The 25,288-nt window shown below is 38.3% G+C and overlaps 2 protein-coding genes across 2 annotated transcripts; both read left to right on the top strand.

Annotated features, from left to right (window-relative positions):
* Positions 1–9,007: 9,007 nt before the first annotated feature.
* Positions 9,008–15,350, top strand: eif3m (eukaryotic translation initiation factor 3, subunit M). The gene is made up of 11 exons (XM_058630448.1): positions 9,008–9,161; positions 10,056–10,188; positions 10,478–10,616; positions 10,810–10,933; positions 11,117–11,211; positions 11,489–11,572; positions 11,658–11,757; positions 12,459–12,540; positions 13,244–13,387; positions 13,809–13,869; positions 15,090–15,350. Exons 1-11 carry the CDS (start codon positions 9,120–9,122, stop codon positions 15,211–15,213), a joined length of 1,128 nt encoding a protein of 375 aa, XP_058486431.1. The 5' UTR covers positions 9,008–9,119; the 3' UTR covers positions 15,214–15,350.
* Positions 15,351–18,641: 3,291 nt separating this feature from the next.
* Positions 18,642–25,020, top strand: prrg4 (proline rich Gla (G-carboxyglutamic acid) 4 (transmembrane)). Its single transcript, XM_058630427.1, has 7 exons — positions 18,642–19,028; positions 20,697–20,813; positions 20,910–21,073; positions 21,544–21,571; positions 21,821–21,947; positions 22,806–23,000; positions 23,775–25,020. Exons 2-7 carry the CDS (start codon positions 20,711–20,713, stop codon positions 23,800–23,802), a joined length of 645 nt encoding a protein of 214 aa, XP_058486410.1. The 5' UTR covers positions 18,642–19,028; positions 20,697–20,710; the 3' UTR covers positions 23,803–25,020.
* Positions 25,021–25,288: the final 268 nt, after the last annotated feature.

Here is a 25,288-nt window from a genome sequence, read left to right as displayed (position 1 = left end):
TTAGTCCAAGAACACCAAACAGAGGTAAAATAATAACATCAACAACAACAACCAAAATGCACACTGCAGCTGTAGCTCGAGCTTAACTCGGTGCAGTGGCATAAAGCAGAGAGGTCAAAGGTCTAAATTATGCCATGACTGCATTCGAAGGAGACAAAGGTGTGGGAGCACCGTACACACTCTCTTCATCACACCACCCACGACCCACCAGTGGTGTGCACAGACATTTGGAAGGGCAGGGGTGAAAATTAAAAGGGCACCTACAACCGATGGAGAGGTGTCACATTCTCGCACACCTGTGCATGTACATAATGTACAGCACGGCATCACTTTCTGTCACCAAGATGGACATTTTCTATACAGCACTGATATAATTTCCTGTAAGGACACATGTTGGGAACTTCATAACGACACCCTTTTTGATTAGGGTATCCATAGTTAACAAAGTTGCAAGGGCGTCTGCATTTATTAAATGCATTTATTAAATTAATATTTTGCTTAGGGCACTTCTTCATATTTTTATCACTCTAAACTTACCTTAGTGTACGTCTTGTGACTTAAGAAGGAACTTTAGTGCACATTAGCCATTTAACAAAATGTAATAAAAAATTGCATCATGGGTAATGTGTAGAACGACAGAGGAATTGAGTCGCGTCAAACATACCTTTGAATTCGACACAGCTGCTGAGGATCTTTTAACATGATATTTTGTCAGATCAGCACTTTGTTTCCTCCTTTCTTTAAAAGTTTTTTTGTAAAGAGTGAAAACATGTTGCAATCAGCACTCACTCTTAAAAAAAAATATATACTATGCTACATTAAGTGAAGCATTAACAGCCAGGGGGAAAACTCTTCTGAAAATGTGAAGGACAAAGATGAGAAGGAAAAAAAGATCAGGACAGGAACAGGAGAGTGAATGAGGGAAAAGTGAGAAGTCAAACTGCTCATGTACATGTTGACTTGTCGCTTTATCATTGCACAATTTCACTTTTGACTTCATCATCTTTATTTTGCAAGATCAATGGCTTCAAACAATTACTGTTAACAAACAAAATCTGGAAGAATGGCAGACATAAGCTGTCAGTCTGAAAACATCTCTCTATTAATTCAAGGAGCATCTGTCTGTCAGGGAACATGGTCACTTGTACAATGTAGAACGTGTTCTATTTGGTTTATTGTCTGACACTTCCCTTTTTTTTCGGCTCTCTTTGCAGCATAGGCAGTTGTTGCCACTGCTGGAATAGCATCTGAAGTATGAGGTTCATACAGCTGCTTAGTAGAAAAGCCAATTGGAGCACTCTCTCACTGATTGGTCAAAGTCTGGTCAAAGTCTTATCTTTTCCAAACAGGTTGTATGTAATAATAAAAAAGAAAGAAACAATCTGGCATTTAAAAGGTGAATTTGATCGTGTCGACCATTTGCCATTATTGCCAAAAGAAGTAAATAATAAGAGTTTAGTACTAATCTAAACTCTTTTGATGACAACATTGTTTAGTAGCCAATAGCCAATTTCCATCTGTAGTCCCTTAGGTTGATGTGACATAAGTAACACACACACACACAAAAACATAGTAATGTACACACAGTGATACATAGTGATCCTCTATTACGTACAACCACAAATAGACATAAAACATGAAAACAATGTAGTGGACCAACAATACAAAGTGCACACTGTCAGGCAAATTTGCACATTATCATGTACATTGCATATGTAAAGGTAATGTAGTTAGAAAAGTCATAACCTCTAAAGGATAAACACTGATGTGTCTAGGTTGTTTGTGGTCATAGAGAGGATTGAGCAAGCTCTATTCTGGGAAACAAACGAGTGCAAAAGCAGAAACGCATCCCTGAGGGATCACTCAGACATGCAGAGGACATCCACGTAGCTGACTTAAAAAATAGTGGCGTGGAAAATTAATTTCTCCCCAAACATTTTTTAAATATCCCTCCTGTTGTCCACCCACTACAAACAAACAGAAAACTAAAATAATGTACTGCATGTACAAAAGGTTGTGGCACAATTGGAAGTGTCTTCTTGCCAAAAAATGAGAGAGAATAACTGAGTTCATCTGAGCCAAGGCAAATGCTGGCTGTACCGTCCCCAGTGGAGTCTTTAGTAGGGATGCATCAAATGTGATGGCGGGGGGGGGGGGGGGGGCAAGCCTTTCAGGCACGATGATGGATGGCAGTCCCCAAACACACCCATTCTTCAGCTCACTTTCTGGTTAACTCAGGGTTTAAAACAACACCACTGTGGTAGAAGAAGGGAAACGGTCAATACTGCCTCTGACCTTTCTGAAATACACTTTCTACAGCGTGATGAGTAAGAGACAATTTGAGAAGGGCTTGTTCCAGCCAGAGACACATGATAAACTACGCAGATAAGTGACTTGGCAGGAAACATTAAAAAGAAAAGGACTTTTTTTTTTCCATTTTAATAATCTGTGTTCAGGCTACTGCATCTGAAGATAGACAGTCTATTGAACTGCCTCTGCCTTTAAATTAAGAGCACTAGTGATTTAAAATGACATGATTTATTTACTTTAAAAAAAAAAAATGATCAGAAAAACAGTCAGTGGGAGACGACCGCCAGAAATCAACAGGTGTTATTTTGATGTGCTGACAGTGGCGTAAAAAAATCTTTGTGTGGGCATGGAAACAAACTGATAACAAACACAACAGCAGCAACTGCATTTCTAGAAAACGGTCATTTTCTTTAAAAAAAAAAGAAAGAAAAAAAAGGAGTTATTTTCTCTGTCTTCTATCAATAGTCTCTCTGTTTGGGTTGTGTGAAATCCAGGCCTCTGCTTTCTGAGATAACAAAATCCGAACGCACTTGTGAACTGCTTGATACATTAACGTAAACGCCTTTAAGTTTCCTTTTCATACACTGCTTCTCTCAACTATAACCCACACAGGAAAACAACAGTCTCCACTTTTTAATTTCCTCTTGTATCAACTGCGAGTGCTCTTCAAAGTGCTGCATATCAGACTGGAGATAAGACGCGGGGAAGAAGGATTTCTACGGTGCGTGTGTGAGACACAACATTAGTCCAAGTGATGTTTTACACGCCATCTCTCCTTCATGTTGATCACCACCTTTGACCTTTAGCCTCTCACCCATATTCTTTTATGTTCATTTACAAGCTGGATGTTCCAGAACGAAATGCAAAGTGAAAATACTTTAAACCCCGGAATATAAACATTCAGATCAAAGTAAAGAATCATCTTCTCCCGTCTGACTCTGGTGCAACTGAGAGTAACTCAGTTATCTGGGTGTGTTAAAAGTCTGCTTTTAGTCGCTCTAACACAGTCATTTTGTATTCATGTCATGGTCACGTGTTGTGTGATACCAAATGTCTGTGAATTATTTATTTATTTATTTATTTATTTATTTATTTATCTATCTATTGTTAAACTCAGTAAGATCTTATTTTCTGTAAACATTATTTAAACAGAAGTAAATTGCATTTCTGAGGGAATATTCTCAACTGCAACTTAAAGCTAGGGATAGCAAGTGTGGAAATGTTACAGTGCAATCAATAATATCTGGTTGTTTGGTTTTGTTTGCTTTTTGTAAAGACTTTGGTCTCTCGCATGAGTATGAGCAGGGCGTTTGGTCACTGACAGATGGGTACATTAGTAAATAATTAAATGCAGCCCAATTTAAATAAATGGACATGTTTATAACAATATTGCCAGATTTCAATAAATAAGACGACAGAACCTATAGCTTTAATTCACATGTGATGCACATATTTACATATTTATAAGGGACTGACTCAGAATATACTATAGTGTCCATGTTTATTATAATGAAGGAACATCACCCAGTGCAACAGTGAGTACATTTAAGAATAATTTAATGAGATTAAATTGTTACATATGCGTCCCCTCATGTTTTGTTGCGGTTTGCTGACTAACCCATTGTATGTCTCATCCCAGCAGGTGCCTGAGTGTCAGAATCAAGGCCAGTTATTATCAGCTCTTTACAGTAAACCACTGCCTCTCTCCTGCTGTCACACCCTAGCAGCTGTGGCAGGGGCGTAAAAGTAGTCATCAGAAAACTTTTCACATAATCTCCCGCAGTTACTGTCTGTTGTCATGAGTCTCATTCTACAGACTGTGAGAGCAAAATGTTTACAGGATGACTCTGACAACAGATTACAACAACGTGAACTGAGTCTGACTGTAATGTCTTCATTTAAGGGAAATTCCATGTTGCAGCAACTTTCTCAGTCTTAGTGAGTTTGCATGTATCCAGGCATGCCTGCAAATACAGAATAATTTGCTTGGTTTCCAGAAGAATTTTCATACTAAAACTAGCTATCAAATTGAAAAAATAAAGACATAAACAGTGTGAAAGAAGGTCATTCTTTTTTGTTTATCTTGTGCTTAAGAAAACTGATTCATTCATTAGAGAGTCTTTATAGATTATGGTTTCTTTTCAGTCAAAATGGTGTCTCAAATGCAATAAGGTCACATGCTAAATACTAAAGCATGAAACCAAATATTATACAACATATGCTCAATGGAAATAAATGGGATGTTTGTTCGTTCTCTTTTTCTTTCGTTCACTCCATCATTTAGATGGAGTGGTCTGACGAAGCGGTCCTCTGGTTCCTCGACTCAACTGTTCCAGACAGGAATGTCAGAATTCCAAGACGATAACTTATTTTCTTATTAGAAATAAAACACATATACCATATCGGGGGGGGGGGGGGGGGGGGGGGGTTTTAACCTCACATAGTTCAACACTAAAGAAACAAACTTCCTTTCATTTACTGATTGATTGTTGCAGCCTTTGCTGTGATATAATGCTGGTTCAAAGTATGGCATTTGATGTGCCAGCCTCTCCTCATGTTGACTTCCACTGCTCTAGGGCCTGTATAGAGTTGTTATTTATTGTAAATTTAAAGCAAAGGTGTATCAAACTGTAGCTGTATGACTGATCATCTTATGGCTAAAAAAAGGTGCAGATACCAGTGTCAAAAGAATTGAGGTTATTTAGTTTTTGGCTGCATTTGTGTGTTTGTCTGTTTGTGCTTTATAAATAAAGTTGGATTGGATATGCAAATGACCCTGTGGCTGGTAGGGAAGAAACAGAAGCACATTCAATTTGACCAAAGTATACACTTAGCAAATTGTGAAATGTACGGTGAGATAAACATCAAAGATGTCAATTCCCCAGCTCCACTGTCTCACCCTGATATGGTCTTTTTGTGGTTTAAAAGGAAATGGCACAAACACAAACTGTAAAGCTTTAGGTTTCAGAATGACAGGTCAGAAAAAAGTAAGTGACATATCGATGGGTTTCAACGTGCAACAGATAGAAGTGGACAGATCCAAGTAGAAGCTAACAAATAACTACAAGATCCTCTAGAGAATTGGATTAGATTATAAAAACAACACTTACATTTTAAGATTGATTAAATGAATATAGTTATCCTTTGTTAATGTAAAGGTCTATTGTGGAAAATATGACTCACTAATAGTAAAGTCAAGGTTAACGGTATCGACTGCCCCTTTTTATGTAACAGCTGTTAACAAGAGAGCAGTGTTCTCAGCATGCACTGACGTTGTTGGCTCGCCACTTCAAATCAAGTTACAGTATGTGTGATAAGTCATTTGATATAATGAAGTACTTACAATTAACAGGATGAGGATTATTTCAGCGGTTGGACTAGAGTCAAAGAATATTTAAAGCAACTGACAAAGTATGTAAATGTTTAGAATGAAGTTCTGCAGCTGTGGACAATTACTGACTATCAGAAGGACCCCGTTGAATTGTGCATGCCTTGGACCATTGTGCATTCTTGACTCATCTTTTGTTTGAAACTTTGGCTTTATTCGATTATTTGTTACTTGTATTTGTGTGCATGCATGTGTGTGTGTGTGTAGGGTGTGTCAGTTCATAAGTAATTAACAAGCCATTGGCTCCATGGAGGGAAGTGGGGAAGTTGCTCATGCAATGCGGCCTGACAAGGTCACTGGCTGATAGATGAGGCTGAGCAAGGGGATTTTTCAGAGATTATGAAGCCAGGCAGAACTGTGGGAACCAGACAATTAGTAGGTGGAAGGTGGGCAGCCATGTTGGATGATGACCACGATGACTGGTTTACATGGACTCTCACCACTTGGCCGGCTGACAGGGGAAAAAGCACACACCTGGGTTCGACTTATTCTTAACACACAGTCATTTATCTTTGAGGAAACTGAGTAGGCAGTTTGCCAGTAGTGCAAATTTAAAAAGTTTAAATTCAGTCCAATATACACATATTCATTTTTGAATTATTTTTAGTAGACTAATAAAGGGCTACTTTTTTATGATCATTTAATCTGGTGATTATTTCTCAGGCAATCACTAAGATATTTGGCCCAACATTTGTCAAAAAATTGTGAAAACCTTTGATCAATAACGCAACAATTTCCTCAAATTGTCCACAAACAAAGGTGTCATAAAGAAGTAAAGAAACCACAAAACCTACACATTTTATAGAGCTGGAATCACAAACAATTGTTTATCATTAAATAAAAAAATCTAACCTTATTATAAACAATTAATTTAGGAGTCAAATATATGTTGAAGCCCACAGAATAATACTGAGGTTGGCTCGCACAGGCCCACATTTTCCCACACTATTATCAGATGCCACTCTCTTGAGTTCACCAAGCTAAAACTAAATCAACAGAAATCCTAACTGCATTCACTTTCCTTTCACTTTCTTGGAGGCTGTAAAAACTATTATGGTTGATTTAGAGCATAACTCTGTTGTGTTTCTGTTATTATTTAGGCCACAATCTGACATAAAACATTATACTTTACTGCAAAGGTACAATACAACAAACTATCTTTGGCAATGTCTGTAATGATTTCACAAACTCAAATGAATTTGAGGAACAAAACCAGAATGAGCAACACTCTTCCAATGAATTCTACACACAATAGTGTAAACTCGGCATACATGTTATGAAGAGTACACTGCAAAGTGAGATTTAGAATGAGTGAAAACAGACTAAATCCTAGTTTAGTACGTGTACCAGGTACAGTCTTCCTGGAGCTTAAGTGTTGCCTGTGTGGTGCAATATCCATGCTATGTTCAGGACATCCTACCATTAATAATGTAAAGGCTATTCAGCGTCATATCACTGTGTGGCATTTAAAGACCTTTTAAAAAAAAGAAGACAAAAAAACAATGTCTCTTATGCACCTGGAGCTTCAAAGCCCCTAAAACTCTTATTCGCGACTTGAAGTAGACCAGGCCCTTGACAACAGCTGTTAATCAGATCGTGAAAACCTCAGCGTTACACAAGCACACTTGTGGAGAAGCAGCTATAAATTCTTTGCTATGACAGCTTACAAGGGTGGGATTCAGTACCAGGCACTTGCCTTCCTCATAGAATGACGCATCATACTACCAGTGTGGTGAAAGTCTCCACCAGCCAGTTCCCCTCAGCACATTATTTTAAGGTATTTCTCCAGCTCAGTTCCCTAACTGTAACTACTAAGAGAAAGATGACACGCTGACTTTCAAGAAATTATGACATGGTATGATGTGTTTCCATAGTTCAGGAATTACCCCCAGAAAAGACATTGTTTTGTGACAGATGAACTGTGAGCCACAGTGCGTAGACGTGAAAAAGAAAAAAAACACCGCACAGTGAGTCCAGCACATTCAGCACCTCAACTGTTAAAGTAACCTGACTCCATAGTTTAAGGGTGGACTTCTGCTCCACTTACCCTTTTCACCTCACTCACCTCAATCATCAGTGTGACCAGTGGACAGGATGGCCCAACATGTGCACCCATAGGTCAGTGTGTGTGTGTGTGTGTGTGAGTGATGAAAGACCTGCCCTGTGACACTGACGGTGTTTCCACAGTGGACAGGCCTGCTATGGTGGTCCACGCAGATGGATAAATCAGATAAACTCTCTCTGGGATCAGTGTCACCTGTAGGCCTTTACTCTCACCCAGGACCCAAGGGTTAATCTTCCACAGAGCAGATTGATATCTGAATGGGAAAGAATGAAAGATTTGGTAACGTTGCTGGAAGTCTGGTGATTAAAAATATTTATGAGGTTGACTGACCTCTGATGAACGGGGAGGCCTGGGTTGAAGCTGTGCAGACAATAAAATATTAATGAATAAATACATTTTTGTCTTTACACGATATTTCATGTTTATAATAGTAGTAATATTTTAAAATGTACTCATATGGTTTAAATATAACTATTCATAAAGTAGGGAATTTATGTATTTGGAAAGGCAATTCTTTATCTGAATATCTTTCTATTTAACCTGATCACTGAAGGTCCTAAAAAAATGCAGAAATTAATCCCGGCCTTAAAATGCTCTCAAAGCCATGGGAGACGGAGCAATAACAATTTACAGACAAGGGATTCTGCTTGATAAGTGATTTCAAAGACTCCAACACTAAATGTGAAGGTATGTCGGATATCCTTATGTGCTTGGAAACGAGTGTAATTAAAATTATTTACAGATTTGCGCTTTGCATTTATCCTCTTGGCTTCTCCCTGTGTGTGGGGGTTTTCTCTGGGTTCTCCGGTTTCCTCCAATGGTCCGAAAACATGCTGATTTGGGGATTAGGCAAATTAGTCCTTTAAAATGACTGTAAATGTGAGTGTGAGAGTGGATGGTTGTTAGATTTCAGGTGGGATGAATGGAATGGTTATCCTTATGGTGCTGTATTATATTTTAACCTGTTGGAAAACCTGTGAAGGGCTAGTGGGCTTGGGCATGTAACATGCAGTATTCTAGTTGCCAAAAAGTGATTGGTGGCACCTATCTTGTGGCTGAGGGGTTAATTTTGATTCAAACTCACTTGGTGTCATTTAGGTAGGGTATAATTTAAACTTTATGTTTTTCCTGAAACCATGACAATGCGAACTGAGGCACATGACGACCGGATTGGAGTTTAAAAAAAAATAAAAATCTGAAATGTCAAAAATGAAAATAATAGGTTACTGTCCCTTTAACAACTTGACCCGGAACAGCAAAGGTTTCACCGGCGTCGTTCTCTTTTCTTTTCCGCTCAGGTTTCAGCCGTGGTGGGAGCGTGGATTTCATCATCTAGGCTCAGAAATATCACCCAAAATGAGCGTCCCGGCGTTTATCGATATTACGGAAGAAGACCAGGTAGCAACAGTGTCCTATTTTATAAAACATGTCCACATTTCTGCCTGCGCACGTGACGAGAAATGCAAACTATCCAACCAGTTCCCTTAGCATGCTAGGTAGCTAACGGTTAGCTGCTGACTGGTGCATGCTGATTGTTAGCTCTACGCTAGTAATGTAACATAATGTGAGTTCACACACCGTGTGAACTATGGCGGGGTTTAAATTACCATTTAATCTGTGTTTATGTTATTACCGCTGTTATCAGTCACAGTCGGTGTATATTTACGGATAATAATGACACAAATATAGCTCCAGATGTTTAACACTAGGCTAAGCTTATACCGCTACTTACACAGGCATGCACATAAACAAACAGCTGTAAAAGGATGAATGACTCTACGTTTCATGCCAATTATAGCTGAAAACCCTAAGTGCTATAAAGAATTGTAAATATTTAGCTTTTTCATTTGCAAATCTTCCTAAAATTGCAAAAAAAAATGCTTTACACAAACAATGTGTAAGATGTAAACATTTAGAATTGTATTAAATCCTTTATGTCAGATGTGTCGTTTTCTATCCCTGAGGATGTGTAAAACAATTGTTAGCTGGTTTCTTCTACTTATGTCATTTTTTGCTATTTAACATTTTCTCCAATATTGTCTAGCCTTAATTCCCCCTATAGTTCCTACAGCAAGTATTGCAAAGCTGACTATTATGACACACACAACACTCATACAGTATCGTGTATATACTGCATGCAGCTCATAGCTTCGTACTCATAGTGAATTAACTGATACCTAAAAAGCTGTAATATCTATGTTTTTAATGTTACACTTACTATGCACACATGTACTGTGATTTTTATGGTGTCTTTTATTTGTTTATTAATATTAATCACTTCAATGTCTTCAGGCTTCAGAGCTAAGAGCCTACATCAAGTCCAAAGGAGCCGACATTTCAGAGGAGAACTCTGAAGGCGGGCTTCATGTAGATCTTGCTCAGATCATTGAGGCATGTGATGTCTGTCTCAAAGATGATGATAAAGGTAAGTAAGGATAAACAACACCAAGGATTCTTACATTCAGTCACCTTTAGAAGTTGGATGGTATAATAGCTTCAGACCCTGTTCCTAGAAAGGTGTTTTTCATTTGAGTATCTAGGAAAATCTTGTCTTTGTGCACGTTCACAGTAATCCAGCATGAGCTATACAAATACAGTTATTATTGATAACAAGTTAGATGTGTTATGAATTAAGTGAAGTATTTAAAGCAGCTCATTTGGCAACTACTCCGGAATGAGCAACATTGAGTGTGTCCATTTCCCATATTTTGCAGATGTGGAGAGTGCCATGAACAGCATCGTGTCCCTGTTGTTGATCGTGGAGCCAGAGAAGCAGGAGGCTCTCATTGAGAGTCTTTGTGAGAAATTGGTGAAGTTCCGTGAAGGAGAGAGACCCTCCCTCCGAATGCAGCTGTGGGTGATGCCAGTTTTTCTAGTGTTATTAAAACAAATTTAGCTACTTTTGATGTTGTACAATATTTAGCTGCTGTGCTTATTGTTTATCTTATTTTTTGCAAATGCACTTTCTTTGATTTTTTTTTTTTTTATGAAAACGCATTAAAATCCAGTCTCATTACATACATGACTGTCTCTTGTATTGTTATAGGCTCAGCAACCTGTTTCATGGTATGGATGAAAACACGCCTGTGAGGTATACTGTCTTCTGTGGCCTCATCAAGGTGGCAGCAACTTGTAATGCCATCGCCTTCATCCCCACTGACCTCGATCAGGTATTTAAATTCATTATGATCACCTGAAAAATTGTCATTTACAATTGGCTCTTTCGTATAGTATCCTTTTGGCTGCAGTTTAATAAAGCAAATGTTTTTGTCCTACTGTACAAATATTGACAGTCACCATTTTTTCTCTATAGCTGATTTTTTTTTTTGTGATGCATGATTGTCCCTGATCAGGTGCGTAAGTGGATTGTTGACTGGAATCTGAACACAGAGAAGAAGCACACACTCCTAAGGCTCGTGTATGAAGCTCTGGTTGACTGCAAAAAAGGGTAAATGTTAATTTAAACTATGTTGGGGGGGAGGGGGGGGTAACCCGGTGGGTTTGTGATAGAGTGGGCCATATTGCAACCGCAATATGGACATGAAAGATGTGTGATAGAAAAGCACTGTACATAGATCTGATGTATGAATGTGTTATTGAATGGGCGAATGCTAGTGGTCATCAAGACTAAAGTGCTGTAGAAATACAGACCATTTACCATTTTGAGTCTTTGACTTATCCTTCAATTAAATCCAATTTCACCACAATTTTTATTCATTTCTCAGTGAGCCTGCTGCAAAAGTGATGGTGGAGCTCCTAGGAAGTTACACAGAAGACAATGCTTCACAAGCACGAGTTGATGCCCACAGGTAAATTTGATAGAATTGTTCGATTTGTGTCATGTAGCCTTGGTATTCTTTTCAGCTCTAATACGTTCAACCATCCGATATTTAGGTGCATTGTCCGAGCTCTCAAAGACCCCAACACTTACCTGTTCGACCACCTCCTCACTCTGAAACCTGTTCGCTTCCTTGAGGGAGAACTTATTCATGATGTAAGTACTGAAGTACTAAGTGTAATTTTTAACATTGTACAACATATTAAAGATAATTCATTTGTTGTTTTTATGAGAAACTAGAGTCTGAATCATTTAGATAATGAAAAGATATGCTGGAAACTAGAGTCTGAATAGCCCACAGAGAACATTGAAAACATTGTTTCTCAAAACAAGTTTTTCACAAGCCATTGTAACAAATTTCAAGGTTGCTTGAGCTCACTTAATTCATGTTAGAAAATAGAATTACACACAGGTAAGAACATAAGATGCATTGTGATACACAGTGCCAGCTAAACCAAGCACAGCCCAGTATTGGTGTCTGTTAGCAGCAAGTTTGTTTCATTACCAGCTGAAAAGGTTGAGACAAAGAATATGTTTGTTTTATTTAATTTGGGTGTGTGGACACCGCGCCTTGGGGTTATTGAAGGGTCAATAGACTTGTAATTCCGATGGTATTAGTAATTAATACATCAAAGACAAACATGCATGAAAACAGTGTGATGTTTGTACATTTATTTTTGTTTCAGTGTTCTTGCCTATTCTATTCTCATTTCCTATTTGTCTCTTGCTCCTGGTTTTCCTCTTTGACTTTTCTGCTGCTGTAACAAGTGTTGTAGTGTAGTTTAAATTGTATGAACTCAAAGAAGAGCCAGTTGTGGTGATAACACGTTTCTCTCTCTTCTCTCTGCCTTTTTCAGCTGTTAACCATCTTTGTGAGTGCAAAATTAGCAGCATATGTAAAATTCTACCAGAGTAACAAAGACTTCATTGATTCTCTTGGTAAGTAGCCACATTCTCCATGGTAATAATGTATCAAATCTAGAGACACATACAGTACATGTCTATACACATGCTTAAAAGGGCAGCACAGAAAAATGCATGGGCTATATATGTGTATGCAGTTGTACAAGGATAAACAGTATCTATGGAGATAGGAGGTAAATATTTTATTTCAGTATTAATCTATTCAGAATGTATTACTGTATTTTACCATTGTAAATACTGTTTTATGTATTATACTAGTACATTTTATCTTGTCTGTGTAATGGATTGGGAAGTTATTAGGTATAAATTCCTCTGCAGAACACATTGGAAGTACAAGCAACTTTAGTGTTGCGTGTTCTATTGAGAAATGACAAAGTAAGTTGGTTTCAAATATTTTATAGTAATTTACATCCACAACTTGCGTTCATACTGAACCAATGTACTGCTCTCTGTTGTCACAGTCAAGGAATGTGCCTGTAACAGCAGTGTGTGTATTTTTCTATGTAATAACAGCTCAGGTGTAATTAAAAGCATGTGTAGGATGGTTTCTCAAAACAGACAGTGTGTCTGTGTGTGATGTTTGTGTTAATGAGTAGTTTTCCCTGACTTCTTGCTCCAAAATGCAGAATCGGTTTTCACAGGGAAACTCCCAGAGTTTGAGAGTTACCGACTGTGACCATTCCGTGCCTAATGATCCCTGCGGTGTGTTGCTCTGCAGGTCTGTCTCACGAGCAAAACATGGCCAAGATGCGTCTGCTGACTTTCATGGGCATGGCATCGGAATTCAAGGAGATCTCATTTGACATGATGCAACAGGAGCTGCAGATCGGCGCCGAAGACGTCGAGGCTTTTGTCATTGACGGTACAAGCACTTCACCTCAAATTAATCTTTGCTCTCTGACTTTTTTTAATCGCTATATTATTCTCAGAGCAGCAAGCAGTGAAAGTGAGGAGGGAAAGTCAACAGTGACCTGATGCTTCTCTGTCATTAATTTATAACCGTCTTCCACCAAAAATGCCAAGTTTCCTCTTTCACTCACTGGTGATGATGATGTGACATGAGTAGGATTTTATGAACTTGCATTGATTTTGAAAAAAATTGCCATAAAAAGCCAGAATAGCACTTTCAAGTGTTTTGTGACCGGGACTAGCCTCCTCTCCAATTTCATTTTCCAAGCACATTCTCTCTTAAAGCACTCATGTGTCTGTGGAGCTTTTAGTGCTTTCTGTCAGAGGCTTTGCTACCTCATAATTTCTCTCCTGTCTGCTTTGTGTTTTTTAAGCTGTTCGAACCAAGATGGTGTACTGCAAAATCGACCAGACACAGCAGAAAGTTGTCGTGAGGTAAGGAGCTCCATTAAACCATCACGCATGCCTTAACTGTGTGACATTTTGAGCGATTAAAGGTCCATGTGACATGTAAAAACATCTGTAACTGGTAACAATCCATGAGTGCTTTACCTTGAATGTCATAAAAGTGGCCCAGAAAATGATGGTGTCACCACTAACTACAGCTATATAGGGTCCATAAATGTGCACCGTTGTTATTTGGTATCATCATCTTTGACACTCACTGTATCATTCTAAGTGCTTGTGCTTGATCCGTTATATAAGGACTTGCTATCAGTGAAATATCATATTTAAAATATAGCTGCAACTATCACTGGTCTAGATTTATTTTGTCAGTGATGGTAAATCTAGTAGTTGGTATTTTTTTTTATTATGCCAAAATTCTTTATCCAATCAGGGGCCAGAACTCCACAATGAGATGGTTCTGGCTGGTTATGAGGTTCAGCTGTTTGTGAACCTCTTCCCCCCTATGGTGACATAGGGTCAAGGGAGTTGAATGCTAACAGCAGCAATGGACACATAGTGATGGTGATTAGATTAACTTTATGTAAAAACAACATAGACTGGGAACTGCTTGCATATGTAATTGTTCATGCTAATACCAGGTCAAAAGAATTTACAATTTAATATGTATCTAGAATAGATCGTATATTAGATCTTCACATTGTTGACTGTTTTTCTGGGCTATGTATACTTGTGTTGAAGGTTGTTTTGTATGCTTTTCAGCCCCTCACAGTATCACACTATCATTTGTATAACTACAGTCATACATTTAAAGTCATTCATTCATTCTTTTGTCGCAGGTTCATAAAAAAAATAAATCAGACAAAACACTGGCATCCCTATTGGTCAAATTTTAATTTTAAACATCAGTATATGGGCCTAGAATTTCACCGTCAGTGTTAGTTTGTGTTGCAAAATTGAGTCACTGCATTCTGCTCTTAGGTCATGGCCAAGAATTCTTTAAGCTTATTCGGTCATGGTCCAGAAAATAGTTTGCTTCTGTACTGAAATGGAATGTATGACTGTACAACAAAGCAATGTCTGTTGTTTTTATGGCTTTTAAATCATACAGGATATTTTCTTTTAACATTGTATCATTTACTGTAGCTGATATTTTTTCTCCCAGGATGTGGGGACCTAACCTTGGCCTGTTTTTTTATATTTTTTTTATCAGCGTAACATTCTTGCTTTTCTGTTTCCACTCCCGTTAGCCACAGCACACATCGCACCTTTGGCAAGCAACAGTGGCAGCAGCTGTATGACAGCCTCACCTCCTGGAAGGCTAACCTAGCAGCCGTCAAGACCAGTCTGCAAGCCCTGTCACCTTCTGCTTAATTCCACCTTAACCTGACTGTCTAGACTGCCTGACCCCCCCCCCCCCCCTCCCCTCCCCTATTCTTTTCCACTTCCCAGATTCCCAGACTGAACTGATCAGTTTTTATATTCCTTCAATAAAAGGACAGTGGAGATCACTTTGTTGATTGTTCTTCTTTCCTTTGTTGAATCGCAATACAGCAAGTTGTTTGTGATGGATGACTTGAAACCTCAGGGAGTTACCAGAAGCTTTTAATGGGGGGAAAATACACACAACTGTATAATCAGTCTTTTCAGACAACTGTCTTACTGTTTACCTTGTCATATTTTCATGATGCCAGTGGCTTTTAATGGGGGCTTGTACTCCAGCAGCTCTGAACATCTGCTCCTAGTTACAGGAGAACGTGCTGGTATTAGATGAGCAGTGAGAAATGGCCTGCAACACGAGGGTCACTTGTCTGGGAACACATGAGGAGTGACAATAGCAATGTGAACTGAAGATGACCCCGTCTCCTCAGGTCAGAGCTGTGATACTGTAGCATCAACACTTCAAGCTCTGTGGTGAAGGCTGATTCACTGCCTCAAACAAAATCTTAAACCGTCCACCAGATACTCTTCAACTGTAGTCAGCGTGACTCACTCTTTCTTGATGCGTCGGGAAAAGTGGGAAAACAAGGGACTTGCACTTTACCGACTGATGTGAAGTGCAATTTATCCCACACAGATCTGTGCTCAGGCGCTGCTCCAGAGCATTAAGACGTGAACTCAAATGATATACGACCCAGGCATTAGGTGTAAAAGGGGTCTTCTGGAGTTTTCTCCCTCTGGGGCTCCGATGAAATCAGCACAAACTGACAAAAAGCAGACTGCAGAGATAACACACTTTGGATCCCCAACCCAAGTCCACCTTTTTTATAAAAAAAAAAAAAAAAGCTACAGGTCAATCTGGTGATTAGTTTAATACCATTCCCTATTTTGAAAACTGTCAACCAGCTGCTAGAATAGCATTTTAAATAGGCAGCTTTTTATTGCTGTAGTGTTTTTTTTTTTTCCTAGAAGAGTGAAGGTCTGCTGAGGCTCACCGCTCACTTCTGTCCAGTTGTCCACAGAGAGCAGCATCTCCAGCTCTTATCAGTGGGTGTAAATCACAAGACACATTCTCAGGAGCATAACCTCATCGCAGCCCGTGTGGCTAGTGGCAACGTGGAGGACACAGCGCTGATAGAAACGTAATGTGACGGCAGTTTAACGGCATGTTAGTGAGGCTTTATTATATCTTAGTTTCCATCTCTACGTTTTTGCAGGCAATTACTTTTCTGGTACTTTTCTCATTCCGGACGAGAACTAGTGACTCTTTTTCTGGCTTTAAGTCAGATTAATTTGTGAGATGTCCCAGATGTAAATGTGTGGGCAGAGGTTGTTGAATTCTAGAAACACAGTAATCCTTTTCGTATCATAAATTCCGGGGGGTTTTCTACATTGTTCACCGATTTTAAAAAAAAAAAAAAAAAAAAAAAAAAAAAAAGAGTTAAAATTCCAATTGCTTAATGTGTTAGTCATTGAGATTGTAAATCCTCAATAAAATGACAGAAAAAAGGGCCTTTGCTTGTAATAGAACTTTTACCGAAAGGACAGGTTTTAAAGCCTATCTTAAAATAATCTGCTCATAAGTGAATAGAATACTTTTTTGTTTGTTAATATCTTTCCTATTCCTTTTTCATAATAACCTTAAGGGATTTAGTCATGGTTGACACACAATTGAGTGTCAAATTTTATCTGAAGACGGTATGAGTCAATAGTTATTATCTAAACTTGAGTTATGAGGCTCTTCAACAGAAAATGTTTCCCACGGTCTATTGAAACATAAAATGCTTTAAATGTATTTTTCTTTCAAGGGTAACAAGTGCTATATTACAGGGTGCTTAAAATCCTGGAATTTGAGATAAAGGGCTTCAAAATGCTTACAATTCAGACTCTATCTCTTTCTTTCACAAAGAATAATAATTTATTTCAATAATAATGAAATAAGTTGGGGAGTCTTAACCTTGAACTTTCTTGTATAACAACAGTAAAATATATTATATTTATTTAAATATATAATAATTTTGACTATGTATGTATGTGTGAATTTATTGCAGCTATAAGTTGCTGGAAAGGCCTGAAAACTGACCTTGAAAGTGCTTGAAAAGTGCTTGAATGTGACCTTGAAAACCATGAATGAATGCTACATGTTAGCTGTGAGTGTTAAACCTAGAATTCATTTCCACACAGTATAAATTACTGCAGGTCCCTCCTTATTTAGATCATATATAAATGGGATTACGTTAATGGACACTGTGAACAGCAGGATGAAATGCAGCAAGAATCTGGATTATTTTTATGCAGGAATTGTGAACATTAATAAAGAATCTGAATTGTTTCCCGAACCATTCACCGTGTTTATGAGGCACATGAATTCCCCTGCAGTGAAACACAATTAATCATCATAGCTTGAGTATTGTAGTCTACAGTGTAAGGTGGCAGTATCATCTGACATCACACACACACATGGTGAAGTCTGGAGATTCTCATTTGCTGCGCTCCTTCTCTTCATATCAACATTCCTGTGGGTAAATCCAAGAATCTGACAGTAACCAGAGACACAGGCCAAGTACAAGAGAGGCGCTCTCACTGCCTTTCAATTAGCACCATCCAGAAGTCAGCCAGATAATGTCCAATTGCATCCTATCTCTGCTTTACATAAACACTGACCGAGAGCCCCAGGGGCTCTGAGACAGATACGTGTACTTACATGGAGCGTGAAACATAAACATTGTTATGGAGGATGGTGTGCTCAGCGGAAACTTTATCTCCAGCGTTAGAGCATGTTTTGTTGTTTGTGGTGTCTGTAGACAGAGTTTGCAATAGTTGCTGTTTTGTTTTATCTCTGTCAAAATCACCACAAAGCTCGTCACACACACCTTTTACCATACAAGCGTTATCTCTGGTGATGTAGTCACTTATTGAGGTCATGATATGCTTGATGCTTGTTTTTATGCAAAAATGTCAAAAGATAGCTTTTGTGTTTGTGCTTCATGTGCAAGATGGAAAAAAAGACATTGTCAGAGACTGGTACATGATGACGTCCCTTTTAATGGACCATTAAAATTCATCAAAATTAATTAAAATGAACAGAAATATTAGCCCACCACATAAAATATTATCTATCTATCTATCTATCTATCTATCTATATATATATATATATATATACATGTATATATATATATATATATGTATATTCGAAATTAAAATAACACCAAAAAAGAAAAGGAGGATAAACAGTGCATCTGTGGCTGGAAGTTTAATCCCCGTTAACAAGGTGGAAAATCATGGTTACAGCTGCTGCCATCTAGCGTCCACTTTTATGCTCACACGCCTGCTCACATTACTCAGGTGAACGTGTTCGATTGGACGAGTCTGCGCAGGTAGTCGACTCAACTGCCGTTGGGAGTAAAAAAAAACTATTTTTCTTTTTGACGAGCACACAGCGACGGAAGGAAGTGACTCTTATATGGACGCGGTGGCGACTTTTGTCTCTTGTTTTTAACCAATAAATAATGCGCCGCGTCAGACTTTTGCTGAAGAAACGTGTCAACAAGACAACACTTGCTGTTTGTGACTTTCGCTGAACGTTTCCTGATTCGTCTGCTCGGCGTCGAGGCCAGAGCCCCAACCTCTCCTCTTCATACCCACCTGCTGCTGCCGCTGCTGCTGCTGCTGCTCCCCCCACACACAGGTGTCCTCCAGGCGGGTGTTGGAAGTCTTCTTCACCATTATGTTCCACTTTTCATTATAGGTAATGTAGAATATCAGTGTTTTGAGTTTGTGTGGCGAAAGACAGGTGTTTGTCACGTACGTTATTAGTCGTTCTCGCGATGTTTTAAAAGAGGCTGACCACAATAGTGTTATGTGTGTTTTTCAATGTTAATTAGGAATTCTGAAACTTTATACACAAGTGTGATGTGGAGTTAGGGCGGGACAATAAATCAGTACAGTATATAGGGTTATGTAACTTTGACAGTTCGACAGGTTTTCTGTCAATAAACACGTTTAAAAACCACAATTTCTCTCAAAAGTGAAATCTTGATCATTATTAATGTAGACTTTACATTTTATGTCTTGGCCATATTGTCCAGCCCTATGAGCAATTTATTCCACCTCCATGCAAATGAGGGCAATGTGCACTTTTATCTTAACTTATCACACATGGATGTGCAATAAAATAAGTGACTCCAAAAGCACTTTGAATAGTATAGTATCTGCATTTTTTGTAATGCTGCTATTCTGCTTAATGTTATGTTTGTTTGTGTTTTCTTATTCTTCTTGTGTATGTTTTTTTTTTTTGGTTGATACCAGTGGTCACTAATTGGTGGCTCCCGCCAGCATCAGTATCTGGCCCCGGTAGATGATTTACCAAATCTGATCTTAAATAATTTGCCTGTCTTCACAAACAATGAAAATTTCCTATCGAATTAAGAGCTTTTATTCTGAAAAAATATGAACTGATTCAAATAGATTCTGTTACTAGAATTGACCGTTCACTTAAACTAAATGTTTGGTTTGAAAAATGAAAATACAAACACTGCTGTTGTCATGGACAGCCACGTTTGGGGAATAAATGTCCATAAAAGAACTATTACCATATGTTAGGCTCAAAGATGAAGCAGTAATTCTTAAAATTGAAATGATGCACAATAAATATTAACAGTACAGGTACGTATTCCACATGCATTTTGTCTAAGTAACAAGCTGGTGATTTAAAGACGAAATCCACATTATTGTGAGCTAAAGGCAGCTAACGCAGGTTTTTGTTTCTGACTGCGGATGTTTTAATTCACTTTGCCTAATGAAGATGCTCGACTGGTTGGGGTAGGAGAGAGGAGAGAAAGGAGGGTGGAAGGGAAGGGGGTTAGTGAAGAGAAGAAGATGCAGGAGACATAGAGACCAGGTACGGTTGTGTAACAGGTTTATTTCAAGAATAAATAACATAAGTAACAATTATCATCTTCATCATCTCGTCCTCTTGCCCCAACACTGTCTGGGATTGGTTCCAGCTCATGTCACCCTCTGAAAAGGACAAGTCCCAGATGAAGGATGGATAATAATAATAATGTAGCTGTATAATATAATAGTAATAGTAATTAGTCTGGATGTTGAAGCTCTGGAATCAAGGATACCTGTGAATGAAGAACAGAGAGAAACAAAATGGAATGTTACCACATGAGATACAGTTGTAATTTGAATGTGCTTATTTTTGCCCTAGAAATTAGAAAATATCCAAATTAGCTGCAGTTGATGGAAGAGGAGAATTGCTATGCAGGAGATCATCTCTGAATGTGCAAACCTTGACTGAACTACAGCGGCACCATTTTAATTGGTGTTACAGTATATGTACCTAATGAAGTGGCCTGTGAGTGTTCAGTCTGTACTGGCGGGTAATGATTCCTTTTCTGTCCACGCACAGGTGCACGCATCACCATGTCGCTTTATGTGTTCTTCCTACTCCTTCATCTGCTGTCATGTGGAGACTCAGCCTGCACCAGGACCTTACTCTCCACACAGGAACAGGACCAAGAAGAAGGTGAGTTGCAGCTCCGGGTCGAGTCATTTACAACCAACCGGGTCTAGAAGTGTCCCTGTCACTCTGATAAATCCACCTGTCTGTTCACACTCACAGTGTTTGTAGAATCTGGGGACGCAAATTCGTTCCTGGGTCGTCATCTGCTGTTCAACCGGTTCGACTTTGAGATTTTCGTTCCTGGAAACCTGGAGCGGGAGTGTCATGAAGAAGTGTGCAACTACGAGGAGGCCAGGGAAGTGTTTGAGAACATCCCTGCTACAGTTAAGTGGTGCTTTCAACAGGATTTTGATGTTGACCTGAGATTACACAGATACCAATAATCCAACCACTGACCATATTCCCAATAGACCACGAATCAGATTAAGATGTTTAAATGAGTTACATCCACTGCTCTGATATGACATTATAATCTGATTTATTACTATACTAGTATATTAAACTAAAATAATGGTGTTTTTTAATGAAATAGAATAAATTAATCAGATACGCATAACCTAAATAACATCAGGCAACTGTTTTAAAAAATAAATTAATAAAAGACACAATAACTAGTGTAACAATAACTGTTTGTTTGTTTATTTATTTATTTTAATCCTGAATTTGGATGAGGATCACCACCAAAGTGTAATAATTTCTTCCATGGTCATAACCTACATCTACACAAATCCAGATTATTTTCAATTGAACTATTGACCTTCCTCGTACTGATGGTGTGCTTTGTTTTTTGTAGGATGATTTTTGGGAGAAGTACAACGCAGGTAAGGGGAAAAAAAAGAAAAAGAAGTAGAATTTTGAGAAGATATTTTCAAAAACCTGTTTCACCACTCGTTCAGCAGCACACACCACAGCTGCAAGTCGACGAGTTCATACAGTAGCTTTTGCAACTTTGGTTGTTTGTGAATGGTTAGTGTAAATACTCAAACTTCAGTGTCTCTGCTTGAGTAAGAGGGACATTTTATGTTGTCGTACAACTCAACTGACACGCCATGGTTTGTGACGACCCACAGAAAAGCGTCCCTCGCGAGTTGATGTGACGTCTCTCTTGGTGGGGCTCATTGTCGCCGGGGTGGCCATCGTCGTAGTGGGCCTCCTGCTCTGGTATTTCTGTCAAGGCAAATGCAAGGGCCGTGCAAGGTGAGTGAGAGAGTGCAGCTTAAGTTTACAACCCTCAGATGGTACAGTACAGTATGTCCAAGGCTGTAGACAGTAGTGCAACCCTTTGGCACCATAAACCCCAGAATATGAACATACATGACAATCTGAACATTTTAGTACCATATGCCTGATTAATGACACACAGACTATAAAAAGGTTCTGATATTTTCATATGTAAACAACTGCGATAACTTGCGTTTGATAAGTAGTAGGCACTTATTCAATAACTTTGTGTTGTCAGTATAACAAGGTCCAATTTATATATCAATCAAATGTGAATGTAACAACGTGTATCTGCTATCAAATATTTGAAAAACCACAATTAACTCAGGAGCAAAATGTCACATTTAATCACCTCTTTTCTTTACTCTGATAACCAAACTGCCAAATGATGTGCAGATTATTTTGTGTGTGTTTGATAAACCCTTTTACGTAGAGCACTTTTGTAAAGTCATACATCATCAGCAAAGAAAAACAGATGAGTCATAAAATCATCAGTATCAGGGTGGAACAGGGAATGCAAAATGAAAATAGTGGAAAAATTCCTTTCGTGGTTTCCTGAGATGAAATAATTAGATTGCTTAACTGCTTTTCTTGACACAAAGTGTTGTGGTCGCCGTTACACTTGAAGAATTGAATTTGCTTGGAAATAAGAGTTATTATAATTGTGTGTATGATTCAGCTCTACGTCTGTTTTAATATCTTACTGTTTTCTGTTTCATTATATGTAGCACACAGGCATTTCAGCGCATGCGCGGTTGTGTAACAAAGTTGACTTTGTCATTACCTGGTGTTGTTAAGTAGGTCAAAGGTGACAGTCTACACTTACTCTCACAGTTCTGTCCGGGTCCGCCGGAGGAGGAGTAATGCCACTTTGATAATGCGGCGGTTAGAGGAGGTGTCCTTACAGCCTGTGCATCCGCCGGCCTGCCCACCCCTTGAGGTGGAAGTCGATCTCCCAGGACTGCCTACCTATGAGCAGGCCGTCGCCAAAAGTGGACAGCATGACGCCCCACCTCCTCCCTATCCTGGGTATTTTTAAAATATTGCATTTGTATTTGCAGTTTCAGTCAAGGCCAGGTGTATTTGGACAGTTACAGTTTCCTTTTTTTTTTTTTCTTTAGGTGTTTTTGTCTTCTAAACATTTTAAAAGTTTATTCATTTGAGGGGAAAAAACTAAAATCTTAAAGTAAACTAGTAGAGTTTCAAACGTAATTGGCAAATTGCAAAGGCACATCTTTTAGTTGTTATTCTGACATTAGTTGATATCATTATGGTACTGCATGTGGCGATGCTTCATCCTGTTTTACATCTAAAATATAGTAAATATTGAGCTGTAGCTAAGCTTTACAGAAAAAAATCACAATTAGATCATTCAAACCAAATCCTTTAGCCCTGACGGTACAAATGCTGTTTGTGTGTGAACAGAGCAGTCTCTCACTACTCTCTTAAACTGCTAATTATTTATTATTTGGTCCTTGAATTTGAGGGAACTCGACCTGGAAAGTTCTTGAAAAATTATTCAATTTGAAGATGTGGGAACCATTAATGTGGAAAAAGAGTGTGGGTTTGTGCATCGTGTTGGATTAGACCTTATTCATAACAATTTCCAGTTTTTTTTGGTCATTTTTGATGGAGACTGGTTTTTAATTCATTAGTATTCATAACTTTTATATAATATGTGGCCACTTGAATGTAAAGAAAACATGTATCTGTCCAAATAATGTTTAGCCTTAAATGTGTGTTAAAACTTTGTTATGCATTCACAGATGTGTAATTATCATCTTCCTGTATTTTTCTTTTCAGCTCACGGCCTGGAAGTATTCGCCGATAGCGCCTCCAGGATTCAGAAGCATATAGAAGCACGTCGCTCTACCTGTTGTGTACCATTTTTTATGACAAGTTTCAAATGCCTTATGTTAATTGCTCTGTTTGAAAGGTCTCTTTTTCATCTTACACATACACGCCACCGATCATTTCTGGTCTGTTGGTGGATTTTTAGCTGGTGTGTGCCAGCCCATATACAATTTTCTCTGCTATGGCTACATCCATATTACTCCATTTTCACTTCAAAATTGCATACATTATTACTAAGATATGCCGTCATTTACACTACTCATGTGTTTTCATTTGAAAAGTCCTGGGCTGTGATTTAGTCTTGACAGGCAGAAACGGAGACCTTTAGAGACCATGACGCGGTCACATGCGTTCACTTCCTGATTGATTCTTATCAGCTGTGAACAAAAATCTCTCACTTTCAGTTTCACCTTGTCACTGTTTTTTAGTTGTGGTTTCTCAAACAACTGCAAAGAGTAGAATCAGCTTCCTGTTTACATTGGCACACGCATGCCCAGTGTACCTTAAATGGTCACATGACATACGTTTTGGGCTCTTTCTCTTTTTGTTTTTTCAAATGAAAATCTAGTATGAATGTAATCTGTGTTTATTAATTTAACTTCCACCCTATGATGAACAAGATTTATAATACATTTGCTGCTTTCTTTTCTTTTTTTATCATAATGTACATGAAGAATCAATAATGTGTTGGACACAAGAGCTATAATTTGAGGGAGTATGTATTCTCTTAAACAGTTGTTGATATACAGCATGTATTATGTTGCTCAGTGACAGGCAGGGATCGTGTTTCAATACTGTAAGTATTAACGGTAATCACTGAGACAGACTGATGGTCTGCTGTCTCTTTTTGAAGGAACATTATACCAACAAAACTGATTTCACTTGTATGATTTTGTCGTCAAGGAAATGCTGAAGAGTAAAACATACAGTAAATGTTTTTGGTGCACTGGTCCACCAGCTTTTTTTAAAAATTATTATTAGTAGTATTGTTATTATTTTAAAATGGACTTTAAAAAATGGTTGTGTATTGAAATGTGCTGATTTTCTTGATGTTTTATAATGATAAAGCGTTTTGGGGAAAATGTGTGTATCACCAAATAATGCTCTGACAGTGCTCTGCTAATATGTGAAGTCATTTTTACTTTTGTTATCTGCATTGCGGTCAATTATTAAATGCACTTTCAACAAAACTCAAGTAGGAAGTCTTCAAAGGCAGTTTTATGACATTTTACAATTACATGACTCATTTGTAGTCGAAACATATCTCATTTAATTTAGACACAGAAATGCAAGATTCACAAAGGTTGTAATGAGGTTCACCTTTACTAAAGCCTACATAATGGTATGCAAATTTACTAAGGGGCTAGACTGTTCAGGCTGATCTGAAGACTACTTGAAGTAAAGGTCTTTTAAACACGTTTTTGTCTCATGTCCCAGCTGTTTCCCAGTATACTTTTTCAAAT

This window comes from Solea solea, chromosome 5 (assembly GCF_958295425.1).
Source record: "Solea solea chromosome 5, fSolSol10.1, whole genome shotgun sequence".
NCBI classification, from domain to species: Eukaryota; Metazoa; Chordata; class Actinopteri; order Pleuronectiformes; family Soleidae; genus Solea; species Solea solea.
The sequence above is the reverse complement of the archived record's forward strand: the minus strand, read 5'-3'. Positions and strand labels throughout refer to the sequence as shown.

What these genes read in the sequence shown, in the direction of transcription:
- eif3m (XM_058630448.1), top strand. Translation starts at nt 9,120, where the DNA reads ATGAGCGTCCCGGCGTTTATCGATATTACGGAAGAAGACCAG. An exon ending in TCTCAAAGATGATGATAAAG is followed by an intron (nt 10,189 to 10,477) that starts GTAAGTAAGGAT and finishes CATATTTTGCAG; the next exon opens with ATGTGGAGAGTGCCATGAAC. An exon ending in CAGCAGAAAGTTGTCGTGAG is followed by an intron (nt 13,870 to 15,089) that starts GTAAGGAGCTCC and finishes CACTCCCGTTAG; the next exon opens with CCACAGCACACATCGCACCT.
- prrg4 (XM_058630427.1), top strand. Translation starts at nt 20,711, where the DNA reads ATGTCGCTTTATGTGTTCTTCCTACTCCTTCATCTGCTGTCATGTGGA. An exon ending in TTGAGAACATCCCTGCTACA is followed by an intron (nt 21,074 to 21,543) that starts GTTAAGTGGTGC and finishes TGTTTTTTGTAG; the next exon opens with GATGATTTTTGGGAGAAGTA. An exon ending in TTGGGAGAAGTACAACGCAG is followed by an intron (nt 21,572 to 21,820) that starts GTAAGGGGAAAA and finishes GACGACCCACAG; the next exon opens with AAAAGCGTCCCTCGCGAGTT.